Source organism: Salmo trutta, chromosome 14 (genome assembly GCF_901001165.1).
Source record: "Salmo trutta chromosome 14, fSalTru1.1, whole genome shotgun sequence".
Taxonomy (NCBI): Eukaryota; Metazoa; Chordata; class Actinopteri; order Salmoniformes; family Salmonidae; genus Salmo; species Salmo trutta.
In genome coordinates, this window is record NC_042970.1 from 16,027,087 (window position 1) to 16,041,011 (window position 13,925).

The following is a 13,925-nucleotide window of genomic DNA, read 5'->3' on the forward strand; positions in this document are numbered from 1 at the left end:
ATGTTGTGTTTATATTTTTGTTCAGTATAGATATGCTACCTCTCCAACCACACAACTTTAGGTACAGAAATTAACATTGTGGGTTCGATTCCCACAGGGAGCCAGTACGGAAAAAATAAAAAAAATGTATGAAATGTATTCATTCACTACTGTAAGTCGCTCTGGAAAATACTTCCGAACCTCATCACCTTTGAACTTCTTTGACAATCCTCCATACAATCATTGCTGCTACATATTTCAGATGAATTCACTTGATTACATCATAAAGATTAAATCAAGTCTCAGGACCGTTTCGAAAACAAAACAAAAATGCAAATCTATAGGGAGTCTTTAATCAGGGAAATGTTACAGGGGAAATATTCCAATGAATACATTTCAATAATTTTTCTGAGGCAACTCAGTTTGTCATGTGCAATAGAAATGTCTAAATCCCATTCTTCACATTTAAAACCAAATAACTGAAAGGTCCAAATGCAGTCGTTTTTACCTCAATATGAAATAATTTCAGGAAAACAATTAAGTACCTTACTATGATTGATTTCAATAAAAATTGAAAAGAGCAATTTCTCAAGAATTTTGCTAGGACTGTCTGGGAGTGGTCTGGGTGAGTATTTTCAAACTGCTCTTACATTAAAAGAGCATCATAATTTTCACAATTTCACAGTAGTATTCCAACCCCAGCGAGGAAATATCTAGAAAATACAGAAAATCATGTTTGACTGCACTGGTCCTTTAAGGATTCATACTGATCTAATCAAAACAGTTTGGCAGATTTTCTTATTTGAAGTGCTTTCAGACAAGAGGGGGCTACTTATAACTATGTATAATACATCAACATGTGAGCCTCTGAAATCCACAATGTCAATAAACTGGATAAGCGGCAGTGTTCCTTAGCCACTCACATTTTCAACACGAAGATCAAATCTCATCTTCCCTATGCCTTCTCTGGGAAGTAACGGTGCTAGTAACGGCATTGTTCTAGTTGTGGCAGGTTTCCCTGCTGGTACTGCTCTGATAAGCAACATGAAGACAAAAACATACCAGAGACAACACACATCTCAACTTTGAGATGAAGGGGTCAACTGTTGTCAGGCCATGCATACAGCACATGCCTGCCCATACACCACATTTGCACACACACTCTTTCAGCCAGCCTTTCAGACAGCCCACTTCTACAGTTGAAAACAGCTGTTTAATCCTAGCTTCCCAAACAAACAAAAAAATAAAAATAAATGCATATAAGAGATATTCTACAATGTATTCTCAATGGAGTATTAGATGAAATCAAATATACATATTCATTTGCAAATGATTTGTATTAATTAAAGTAGGCGCAAGACTTAACATGGGACACAGGCGAGGGACAGAGTTCTGTCTAGTTCTACTGGATAATCAGCACATGCATTAAGAGACTGTTGAATCCTCCAACATCTCAACAACCAAACAAGTAAACCAAAAACACAGGGAAAGAAACACCAGACCAGTTTTGTGAACTAATATAAATGATTGCCATTTGCAATATATCAGCTTTTAACCGTAACGGAACCCCAATGTCAATGTTATGGGTCAAGTTATGACTTAAAATATATGACAGACTGTATATATTAATTTACAGTCTGTTAATTGTTTCTTTTTTGTGTTTAAAAGTCTCAGGCTCATTTCACAGTGAGTGATGGAGAGAAAGGCATCCCCCCTGTTCAGCCAACACAGCATGTGATGTGTAGAGAGCAGAGTCCATGATGTCCTGTAACTGAGCCAGACCACCTCCTCCTGTCTGTCAGAACCTTGGGAAGGCTAGAGGATCTCCTCAGAGGTGAGACAACACAGTGACACCCTCCTAGCCAGGGACTTCTTTCTCCTCAGATCGACATGGCTCTACCTGGCTCATTTCAGCAAGGACTCCTGGAAGACGAGACCACGCATCAAGATATCAACAAATATCAACTACAGTGATATGTCTTCTCTAATTTGAAGTGCAACACAGAACCTGATTAATATAAACATCTTGAACCACGTTGTATGGAAAGTGTTTTTGTAAGACAGAATATTGTGTAAAGGATTATTTAAAAGTGAGTAGTAACTTGGCATGAACACCATTTGAAAGTAACATTACCTGGGTCTCTTTAGGCCCCTGGCTAGAGAGGTCCTCTATTTTCACCTCCCCAGGAGCTACACTGTTAGCCATCTGTAGGCTCCGGGTCACCGGCCCACCAGCTCGCTCCCTCGCTCTCAGAGAGAACCGTTCCCCTTCTTTCTTAGGCGGCACCTGAGACAGCTTCTGTAGGGGCAATTTCACCTCTGCTACCTTCTTGGGCGGCATTTCCTTGCCCATGCGTTGCTTTGTCTGGGTGGCTGGCAGTGGTGCAGAGTCACTAGGAGTCTCGGAGGGCAACAGGGTGGGGGGTAACGATTGAACTTTGCCTTTTTTACTTTTCAGGTTGAGAGAAACTGTGGCAGCAGGGAAAGAGGCTGGCCTCTTGGTACGCACCTGCGTGACAGCCGTCTTTCCTTTACCTGGCAGCAGTGGGGTCTCAGCCTCCGCAGAGCCGGGTCCAGAAGTGCGAGCGCGTGTTTTGCCCAGGGTTTTGGGCACCGACTCAGCAGTCTCTGGCTGCTGGATCTCAGAGTCTGTGGTTCTCCTTCGAAGGCTCATGTTTTTATCTACAGCTGGTGTTGCCTCTTCTGCTGCTGCTCCCTTTTTGGCCTTTTTAGAGACAGGCTTCATGGGACAGCTGACTGCTATATGTTTACTGAGGCTGGCAGGGTAAGTGAACTCCCGACTGCAGTGAGGGCACACATGGACCTCCTGCGGCTCCTCCTCTTTAACCTGGCTTGGGGCCTTGTTAGCAGTAGCAGCAGTCTTATTCCTCTGAGTGATGGCCTTCTGAACCAGCTGGTTCTTCTTCTTACTGAGGGAACTCATCTTGGTTTTGCCAGGCGGTTCTTGGTTGAAGTTGAGCCTCTTGGGTTGGCCCATTCTGCGGAAGGCGTTGTGCCCTGCGTTGGCAGCAGAGGCAGGCGACAGAGAGCCGTTCTGGGGCTTCACTATCTGTCTGAGAGGGATGGGGTTCTTCTTGGGAGTGTACCGCCTCTTATCACTGGCGTTGGCACAGGCTAGTATGTGCTTGTGCAGCTCGGGCATGTTATCAAAGCTCTTGCCGCACTTGGTGCATCGGATGGCAGTGCTGAATGTCTGGGGGATGTTGTGGGTAGTGAAGTTGGTGGCTGAGGCCACTGAGTCTGCAGCCGTGCGGTTGTGGTAGGGGAAGGGGGGTGGCTTGAAACTGGGGTAGTGTTGATTAATGCCCAGGCGTACGTCCGGGCCTTTAGGCTTGCCTCCCTCAGAAGCCATGATCTTTATAGTAGTGTAGAGCTCTTCAGTTGGGTCCTCTGGTCCAGCCTCTTCATGCTTCCCGTTAGTATCAGGCTGCTCCTCCTTCTTCACATCAGAGACCTCCTGGGAGGAGGCAGCTTCAGCAGAGGACTCAGGCCCTGTGGTTGAGGGGTTACTCTCCTCTTTGGCCCTGGCTGGGTCTGTGTAGTTCTGTGGCCTCAGCTTGCCGCTCTCCACCGCTGTGTGTGTGCATGGCTGGCTGGGATGCAGGTCTTTGTGGTGCTGCTGGAGGTTGCAGAGGAATGCGAACTCCTTGGAGCAGAAGGAGCAGACAAAGATGCGTCCCACACCATGGAGGGCTGTGCGATGCTCCAGCAGGGCCGGGGCATTCCCGAACAGCTGCACACAGAACTCACACCTGTAGGGCCACTCAGCGGCGTGCTCCACGATGTGCCGACTGAGCTCTTTGATGGAGCGGAAGGGATCCTCACACACGTTACACACAAAGCTCTTACTGAATGGGTCTGGCTCCAATCCCCCCTCCTCCTCCACCACCACCACCTCAGGGGGCTTTTCAGCAGCAGCAGCAGATTGAGGTGAAGACCCTGTGGCACCAGGAGGAAGGCCTAAATCAGCCAGCTGATCCATGTGCTGGGCCTCCTCTTTAATCCCAGTGCTAGAGAGTGATGCTGGGGAGACCACTGACGGCGCTGGGCCATCTGATATTCCAACAGGAGAGGTCGATGAGGCAGTGAGGGGGGATTCCGTTACGGGTGATAAAACAGGGAGTTCAGAGCATTGGGATTTCCCCTGTCCATCAGTAATAATCGGTTCCAGGTCTGGATTAATTTGGATATCTAAGAAACTGTGGTTCCCACTCCTAGCAGGTTTAGATTGTGCTGAAGACAGACTCACAGGGACAGCATCAGATACTGAGGGGGAATCTGTTGAGGTGTTTGATAACGCTTTCCCGATAACAGGATCTGTATTGTGGTTGGGGTCTACTGGTTTAGTGACATGTTTCTCATCTCCATAACTGTTACTTACTGCAGCTAATATTGTCTCTGCTGTAGTAGAGTTAGATACACAAACTGGCTCGTCCTCACAATGGTCAATGGATCTGGGGGACATTTTAGGGGAGAGGACAGGGAGAGAGCTGGAAGTGGGGCAGTCTGGTGAGGGCATAGAGGGTAGGACAGGGGGAGGTGGCGTTGGAGAGGTCAGGCTTGAGACGCAGGGGGAGGAGGGGTTCATAGTGACAGGGGTTAGAGAGGGGGGAGAGGGATCAGCTGATTCAAAGGGCATATTGGAAGAGGGGCTGTGAGAAGCTGTGCCTGTACCACTGCTTGCAGTATACTGAGAATCTGGGCTTCCCAGGGCACAAGAGCCCTCCTCTCCTGCTGGGTTTAAGCCAGCGTACTCATTCATCAACACCTTCTCTAGCATACTGGTATTGGGCTTCTTCTTCTTGATGTGGGGCTGTGTCGGAGCTGGACTTCCCTTGGACTCTGGCTCCGCTGTACTCTTCCGACTCATGCTTAAATCTAGCACTTCCTCCCTGGGCGTCTTGTTGAAGCCGTCACTCCATTTACTGATGCCGCTTGAAAGGTCCAAGGGCTGCTGATTACATGAGTTCCCTCCGCTCCGAGAGGCAGACCAGCTGCACCCGTCCTTCCCGCTGGGACTCAGTGTGTCCCTCTCCTCCTTGCTGGACAGACTCCAGGCAGAGGACATGCCCAGGCTCTCCAGCTTTGGCACCTTGAGGGTGTACGACGAGACCCCTGCCTCGCTCTTACAGCCATCTGCTTTCAGCGCAGGGCTGAGCTGTGGAGATGAGGGAGGGGAAGCCGTTCTTCTCTTAAACCTGCCTGAGGCTGCAGGCAGGGACGCAACGGAGAGAGGGGGAGCTAATCTGTGGCTGTCTGCTATCAGGGCGATGGTGGGATTCTGACCGTCTGTCTGAGTCTGGAGGAGCTGTTTGAGCTTAGGAGACAGATAGATAGTTTTCTCCTTTTGAAATGCTAATGAGTCTGAGGACTGAGGGAAGAGACTTTCTACCAACAAGGCAGATGAGGAAGACGTGGAGGAGGAAGAGGAGGACCCATTTTCAGACTCCATTTTAAGACTGGGCATGAGCGGGGGTGTCGACGTTCTCCTTTTCGTCGTGGGCTGGCCGAGGTTGGAGACCTGCTTCACAGCACAGGTCCTGGTGTCCACTTTGAAAGCCTGACTGATCTGATTGGGGCTGATGACCACTGCATCGAGACCAAACAGTGCTGCAGAACTAGAGTCCACTTCAATCACCTCACAGCCGCTGACTGAACTAGTGGACAGGATCTTGCCATCGATGTACAGGCTGAGATTCTCAGAGATGTTATTGGATATGTCGACCATGTACTCCTCTCGGTCCCCCTCATCCTCAGTGTCTGCACTGGGCACATAGACAGGGGGTGGGCTGGCACTGGGGGACTGCTCAGGCAGACACTGCTGTTGCGGGCTCTCCTGCAGCAGCAGGCCTTTCCTGCGCACACCCTTGGGCAGTAAGTGGCGCTCGTGGATTCTGCGCTGGTGTCTGCGCATGTTAGTGTGAGTGCCAAAAGCCTTATTACAGTACTTGCAAGGATGAAGCTCCTTTGTCTCTCCATTCTCATCCACGATATAGGGCTGGTCACTCTCAGCCGCGGGGTCCTTCCTCACAACCTGAGGGCTCTGCATAAGTCCTCCAGGGACCGGGGACCCCATGACAACATAGTGGCCAGAGACAGTGGCACAGTCTGGGCTGGAACAGTCAGCCTGCCCCAGAGGACTGAGTAAAGTAGCAGTCCCAGCCAGTGAGCCAGGCCTTTGGCCTTTGTTCTTTGGCCCGTTCTCATGCCTCCGCTCGTGTCGCCGACGTCCCACCTGCGAGCCAAAGGACTTGCCACAGTAACGGCATTTGAACGTGTGCGTTTGCTGGTTTGCAGTGGCATGGATGTGTGTGTGGCGCTCCAAGCCCTGTTTGGTGGAGAAATGGCGCTCGCAGTGCTGGCAGGGATGGGACTCCTCTCCGTGGGGTTCACTTTCAAGGTCAGGGTCGAGGTATGGGTCAGCCTCTGGTTCAGGCCTTGGTAGGGATGAGGCAGTCTGAAGGCTCCCAGGACCCACCTCACCTGGGCTGCTATGGCTTAGTGGCAGATCAGGCTGCTCACTCCTATCCTCCGACTCAGCTTCAGTAGCAGACCGAGCACTCTGCGTTATCAGCGACGGCCACTGCTGCAGATCCCTTGGGTCTTCCTCATCACCCTCATCTTTCTCTCTCATTGCTGCTGAGATGAACTGGGCTTGAGAGAGGCTGTTACTCCCCATGGTGGAACTCTCCCGAGTCCCCTGTGAAGGCCCTGGAGATGGGGAGGGTCTCTCGTCCTCCTCATTTGGACCTAAAACCGCATAGCAACAGAATATAAAAAGTAACATTTAATTTCAACGTAAAAAAAATAGAGATTTTAAAGGAGGAAACCTAGCCGAAATGGTTGAAATACATAAATAACACGACTTAACTAGCTACACCTGAACAGACTTCCCAAATTACAAATATCCATTATAAAATGGGGCAACTTACCTTCCTCTGTATCCCACATCTCTGTGACAATAGGTTTGGTTCCGCCTGTTTGTTTGGGCCCACGGAATCCACCCAACAGTTTTCTGGCTAAGGTAGAAAGCACACATCAACCAACAAACATTAGCCAAACTCAGATAAAAAAATTCACACCAAAGCAATACTGGTAAGATGTGGAATGTAGTTTCTTTAAAATGTTGACATTGGACTACTTCTACAAAAGTAAATGCACTATCAGAAAGGAGATGTTCAGATAAGTGAACATCTAGTGGGGAAAGTGTACTAATTCACACCTCAACTCACAACTGTGCTGTGTATTGGTTGGCACTTAAACTACATGGAATTACAAACTCATAATATTATATTTGTCTAACAGAAAGCAAAGCAATATACTGTGTGACTGCTGAACAGGATCTTAAACAATGTAGGCCAAGTACCACATGTGCTTATGTCATCAATTGTCTTTCGATATTACCATACGGAATGTTTTTTTTCCTTCTTCTAAACAGCTGCAGGTTTAAAAGTCAGGCTAATGTCCAATACGGTCAAATACAACTTCTGGCCGAAATGGATTTTCACAGCTATGATGCCTTCATTCAGAATGTTTCAAGTCATACTAAACACTAGGCTACATAATGAACAAACTGTCATGTGAAGAGACATGGATATTTTTGGAATGGCTGATCAATGTAGTGGTTATGTGCCAGGAGACCATTTTGAGTTGATATCAGCCAGCCTCAAGAGACTGGGCTAGCCATCCAGTCATCACTGGAGTTGCTGTGACAACAAGGTCATCTGGCCTGGCCTACAAAGCCTGATTCATGCCCCAGAAACACATGTTGCAGCCCAGTCACCTGTGCCCCTCAAATTTGTTTCAAGTCAGCAAAATAAACAAGTTTGTGTGCTTGAAAACAAGCATTGAAATTGTGCTAGCATTTAATTTTTCTCCAGAAGTGAATTTATTTACATTGAAAGATTATATGGTGTATAGATAGTTCCCACTTGTTGGACATTTGATGCAGATATGTACATGATTTGTCAAAGAGGGATTGCAGATAAATCACAAGTAGGCTCTCTCAGAAGTCTCAACATTCAGAATTGTCTAACACAACTCAATGATAGTACTCAATAGGCCTTTTAACATGGCAATGTTCTTAGCCCCCTGGCAATCCTTAGTCCCAGGCAAAAACTGGTCGTGGGCTAGTTAAGCCTGTGTCCACACAGAGTTGCCTGAAACCAACCAACTGTCACTTTCCTGGAGTAAAATATTCAAATGAGGAGACAATGGAACACTGATTGACTAGCCCTGCAAAGTCGGTGCCACCGTGCTCTGGAGCAGGGCCAGCTAGACCACTTGGTAGGGGTGTGAAAACGCTGGAATTACAATGCACCGTAGTGAATGAGAGAAAACAGACAGGCCGCGAGCGTCAATGCACTTCACATTATAACGCAAGTCTATTTTTTTTCCCGCATCTACGTGAAGCAATGACGGTACAGTGAGCATATAAAACGGCACAAATGACCGTTTGTGCATTGTTACGTCTGGAATGGTGACATGTATAAGTTAGTTAGAAAGTGTCTATTTAGTGTTAAGTTTAGCTACCAGTGACAATAATATATATTTGAAAGCAATAACTATGTCTACCTTTGATGTACGACTGGGAAACTGGAACTCCGTTCAAGAGAGAATACTGTTATGTCTAAATAACCAGACTAGCTACATTCTTTAAAAACTGCTCGGGTGTATTAGCTAACGTTTCAACTCTCCTGTTCATGAGCCAACATAACAGGAAGCAGGTACGGTGGCTCCCGTAGGACATAATGGGAGTCAAAATGAACACAATAATTCACAAACAAGGGCTACATCGCAAACATAAATACAATTGTTTATTATGGATTTTCATGTCAATTAATTTGGCATAAACTACTTAGTGTATGTGAATTGACGCTCTACTCGCACGCAAATTAGCGTAATCTGCGTGGTTTCAGTTTTGCCCCGGGATAAAAGCTCTTTTAGCCCTGGGTATTGGGGTGAACGTGACTATTTAGTTAACCTTTAACTAGGCAAGAACAAATTCTTTTTTTACAATGACGGCTTTCCCCGGCCAAACCCTCCCCTCACAGACGACGCTGGGCCAAATTGTGCACCGCCCTATGCGTCTCCCGATCACTATTGAGTCAATAAATCAGTGCAAATTAAAAACAGACCGGGGTTGAATGCATAGATGTCTATGATTTTCAAGTTTGGTGTAGGCCTACAGTTAACCAACATTATTAACTGGTCATTCATATTGAAAGGAAAACACTAGGTCAATTTCATGTAGAAAAATAAATAAATATGAATTTCATTCTAGCAGGTAATTATTATGCAACATGAAACTCGATTTTAAGATTTGGTATTGTTGAGAAAGGAAGGGTGGGACAACAGAACTTGTGTAAGTACATGCATCCTGGGCCTAGTCTGCAGCACTACATTACCTCAACTTTGCATTGACTTTGGCTGACTAGCTAGCTAGTAGTTACAGTCCCGATGCCAAATGAAAATGGAGTTCACTTACCTGGGAAACATGAACAACATTTCAAATTTGTCAAAGTATAAGAAACCTATACCGTTCAGCTAAATCGTGTTTGTTACGTCGAAAATAAATAAAGGGTGTTTCTTTTCAGGGCAGGCATATTCCTGGCGATGGCACAGACAAAATTGATAAACGTATCCAGGTAGCTAACTAGATGTAGCTAAGGGTTTACAGCACATGTATGACACATACCTCGAGTAATCTACAATCCCTTTACCACAACGGTAACTGTTTTGATCAGTTATTTTCTTAACACAAAAGCCAGCACTTTGCAATCTAGCACGCCCGTGCTTGACCTAGCCTGTTAGCTCGCAAGCTAGCTACCTGAGCTGAATTGACAGCAGAGTGAAACAAACCGATCAGACCATGAAATCCCTAACCTGCAAGTCCTGTAACATAACTAGCTAATTGGATACCTATTAAAAATAGGTAAGTAGCAAATGGATCAACGGATCAAATAACGTGGCTCGCAAATAAGTTGCTAGTCTGGAAAGGTCACATCCTAGAAAACTCGGTGGCTGGTTCGTCGTGACGTTTACGTTAGCTAGCTAACTTATTTATCCGACAAGCCAATGTTGACAGTATCCTGCTGTCTGTGTTGTTACATAATAGCTACCAATTTAGCTGCAATCAACCTTTATGAATTAACAGTAACATAAAACTACATTTGAGATAGAAAGTTTGGAAAGGAAAATGACTGCATCTAGTTAGTTACACCTCACTGTACTGTTAGCTTAGCTAGCTAGCATGCTATCAAGAATTCAACTTCGAATGGGCGTAAGGACAATTTCCTTCGACTTCTGCCACCCACTGCCAGCTATCGTATCGAAGAGTTTGGTAAATATGTACTGCACAATTTAATAGAGAAATTAGGATTTAGGGGTGTACGCTTTACCTCGCTTTGCCCTGGGTGAATTTTTCTTGTTCAGATTGCTGGCTCTTTCTTCCTCTAATGCAGCTGTTATCTCAGGGTTGTCTTCCCCATTGTACCACACAAGCAACTCTTCCCCGGGTCCGATTGGCTGTTACAAGGAAAGAGGAGAATGGGAACAAATCAGAGACAGGTTTGCTGAGAGACAGGATGAAATACTTGGGCTCTTGTTGTGCCTGTCAAGTCCAACAGGAATGTTAGGTCCTGACATTTCAGTAGCTGTAGATGGCAAACTATGTATTACAACATTTTTAAACGTAATTCCTTTTATAAATGGTTTATTATATCCAAGTATAGCTGAGACAGCATAATAAAAATGTGGATTTTGCATGAATTATTAAAAAAAGTTTACCACGACGGTAAACATAGCAAAAACCAAATCCAGGAATGAGAAATACGTTGTACTACAAATTGTCCCATTATCCCAACTGTTACACCGAGAAGATTGAACGCTAAATAGCCAGTACTCTTAAATTCACATGCCTAAATAGCAAACCATCACTCTGCTTTAGTGCTCAAATGTTTAGAGAATAACATTTTACCAGTGAGACTTCATGTCTGAATTACCCGTAACACTTTGTAGTAAATGGCTCGGTTGATCTCCATTGGGAAAAGGTTCTGTTCTTGAGTGGAGTGTGCCCAGTTTACATACCGTAGCCAGTTCCCCTTCATGGGGTCTGTAGCATCCACACACATCCAGCCCCTGGCTGGAAAATACACCTACAGAGGACAGATTGGTTATCTGGATGATAATCTTTAAAATGTTATGAAAATGGATAACAGCATATATAACATGGAGGGTGTGCTGTGCCTGTGATGCTTACAACATTTACAACCTAGATGTCTGTGAAGGTACTGTAGATCTTTGAGGCTATCGCTCTATCCTCTGCTGCTCACCTCCCACATGTAAACATTGCTGGACACCTGGGACCTCTTTTTCTTCTCTCCTACAAACGGGCCGAACCTCTTGCCTTTAGGGATCAGCCTCGAGGCCCAGACACCTGGGGAAAAGAGTGGAGGAAAATCCGTCAGCAATCTCAAACCAAAAACCCCACTGCCTACTAAATGTTGCCTAGGTAACTCCCTGCCATTGGGGGATAGCGATCCCAAATCAAATTCATCTTACAAATGCAGATTTTTAAAAAGTTGGACAGAATTGGACATGCACTACAAAATCCACAATTAACCATGCAATATAGAAAAGCTTTCAGACTCTAAAAATGTGTTAAGGTGTGCCGATTCTCTGAGGCATGCCAGAACAGGCTGGAGATTATTCTTTTTCTTGAGTTGAAAGCCTTCATAATGTACTCTGCTTCCACTGCCAGATGTAGTTCTTCCTCTCCCTTGTGATCACTGGTCGTTACTGTATGGTCCTAAGTATCAGGAGCTACACTTATATGAGCTACACTCATACCACACCAGTGAACGCCACAGTCAGAAACCACATAGCCACTCACTGCATATCGTAAGGTGCACTGCTAGCGGAATTTTACCACCAACAAATGATCATTGATTACTTATCTACAAAACTGAAAAGTGATGTGATGTTAGAACAAACCCAAAGCAGCTCATTTTCAACTCACCAATGCGACTTGGATCAACAACAGAGGGGCTTAGTCTCATGCTATCGGGAAAGCCCTTCCACACATGGCGCGGAATGTCAGCGAGCATTTCCTTTGTCCCTCCAGGAACTGCCATGGTCACCTAGAATACAACACCCAATTTCATATCTAAAGCAGACCACCACCCTGACCAAAACATAAATACACTCTCACACCGGGAGCACTGTAAAACTGAGCATAAATGCATTGGCTTCTTTTACCTGCTCATGTAAGACTCCACAATGGACTCTGGGGTCTGGCACTTTGGGCAGGCTGTGCTCACATTGGATCTAAAGGGGAGGCAGCACAGGAGACATGTATAATTGTGGTCTCAGGGTAATAGTCAATCCTATGGTTGGATAATAGCATTGAGGCAGACTGCTGATGCCACATATAGCCACATGATAGTGACTCTGGCAGAGTCACTACTGATTATGAAGGGGATAGCTATCATTACTAGTACTCCACTATAATTAAGATGATCTACCCCTTTATTAACAACACAAAGGTGAAATATAAGACATGCATGTTTGTGGAATCAAGTTGTTCTTATTACAACAAGCTTGAGAAGCACAGGTAGCAAGTTCCTTTTGTAAGAGGTTGTATTTGTTACTCATAAGGTACTGTATTAGGAAAGGAGAGGGGATTGCAAGGCAAACTGTCCTGGCTGTCACTGGTTCAAAATATCACACTCCTTTATGTAGTTGACAAACTCCGACACAAAGCAGATTACATGGAGGCCAGACACATTTTTTCAAGCTGCAGACATGCCAGCATGCATATATTTGAGATTGTAGTATGAATTCAGTGTAATAACTCACCGTAGTAGACTTGTCCATAGCCTGAAATACAGTGATGTGATCATCTCCATAAGTAAGGCCTACCTCACCCAACAAGTGCAAGAAAATGCCTTCAGTAGGCTATAGGCTGCACTCATGATGAATATAGGGTAGGCTATAAGGTCTTTTAAAAGCTTTCAAATTATGATAATCTTACAGTTACAATGGAAAGAGACTAGCCTACTACCTATCGGCTAAACCATTATTGATCCAGAACTTTCCTACACTTTTCATGAACAAATCAATTAGGCCGACATTTGGAGAGTTTTCACACCCCTAGACTTTTTCCAGATTTTGTGACATTACATTTTGTTAGCCTTATTCTAAAATAGATTAAATGGGGTTTTCCCCCTCATCAAATCGACACACAATACCCCATAATGACAAAGAAAAAAAAATATTTGTAAAATTTTACAAAATGTATTAAAAATAAAAAACAAATGAATCCAATCAAATTTTATTGGTCACATACACGTGTTTATCAGATGTTATTGCGGGTGTAGGGGAATGCTTATGTTTCTAGCTCCGACAGTGCAGTAATATCTAATCATTTCACAACATATACCCAATACACACAAATCTAAGTAAAGGAATTAAGAATATATAAATGTCCGAGCGGCATAGAGTAAGATACAGTAGAATAGAATACAGTATATACATATGAGATGAGTAATGCAAAATATGTAAACATTATTAAAGTGACTAGTGTTCCATTTATTAGTGGCCAGTGATTTCAAATCTATGTATATAGGCAGCAGCCTCTAATGTGCTAGTGATGGCTGTTTAACTGTCTGATGGCCTTGAGATGGCCTGAAATATAATTAGGCATGACTTTTTTTATAATGGCTATTTATTAGCAAATTGTCTGAAAACAATCCAACACAAAATATGTTGCTAAAAACAGTGCCTTTTAATAATCTATCATATATTATAATGCTGCCTTTATTAGGCTATTGCCTAGATTTACCAGTAATCTTACATAAAATAACAAATAAATCATGTGCTTCTCAAGCAAGTTCTACAAACAAATAGCTAGAGGGTATCACTTA

The 13,925-nt window shown here is 44.7% G+C and overlaps 1 protein-coding gene across 3 annotated transcripts; it reads right to left on the reverse strand.

The window, feature by feature from the left end:
• Window positions 1-310: 310 nt before the first annotated feature.
• On the reverse strand, window positions 311-12,320 carry LOC115207507 (PR domain zinc finger protein 2-like). Of its 3 annotated transcripts, XM_029774621.1 has the most exons (8): window positions 12,259-12,320; window positions 12,020-12,140; window positions 11,334-11,437; window positions 11,004-11,156; window positions 10,401-10,527; window positions 6,933-7,019; window positions 2,114-6,750; window positions 1,857-1,902 (listed from the first exon to the last, which is right to left on the reverse strand). In XM_029774621.1, exons 2-8 carry the CDS (start codon window positions 12,132-12,134, stop codon window positions 1,885-1,887), a joined length of 5,241 nt encoding a protein of 1,746 aa, XP_029630481.1. In that variant the 5' UTR covers window positions 12,135-12,140; window positions 12,259-12,320; the 3' UTR covers window positions 1,857-1,884. The 3 variants fall into 3 exon arrangements, with proteins under 3 accessions (XP_029630480.1, XP_029630479.1, XP_029630481.1); XM_029774620.1 differs by lacking the exons at window positions 10,401-10,527; window positions 11,004-11,156; window positions 11,334-11,437; window positions 12,020-12,140; window positions 12,259-12,320 and adding an exon at window positions 9,488-10,354 and having other exon boundaries at window positions 311-1,902; XM_029774619.1 differs by lacking the exons at window positions 10,401-10,527; window positions 11,004-11,156; window positions 11,334-11,437; window positions 12,020-12,140; window positions 12,259-12,320 and adding an exon at window positions 8,575-8,683 and having other exon boundaries at window positions 311-1,902.
• Between the last annotated feature and the right edge of the window lie 1,605 nt (window positions 12,321-13,925).

Bases quoted from the DNA above. Each gene is read 5' to 3' on its own strand.
- LOC115207507 (XM_029774621.1), bottom strand. From the start codon at position 12,134: ATGGCAGTTCCTGGAGGGACAAAGGAAATGCTCGCTGACATTCCGCGC. The intron at 10,528-11,003 runs GTAATTCAGACA...TCCTTGTAACAG, and splicing joins TTTACTACAAAGTGTTACGG to CCAATCGGACCCGGGGAAGA. The intron at 7,020-10,400 runs GTAAAGCGTACA...TTTCTACCTTAG, and splicing joins TTCACCCAGGGCAAAGCGAG to CCAGAAAACTGTTGGGTGGA.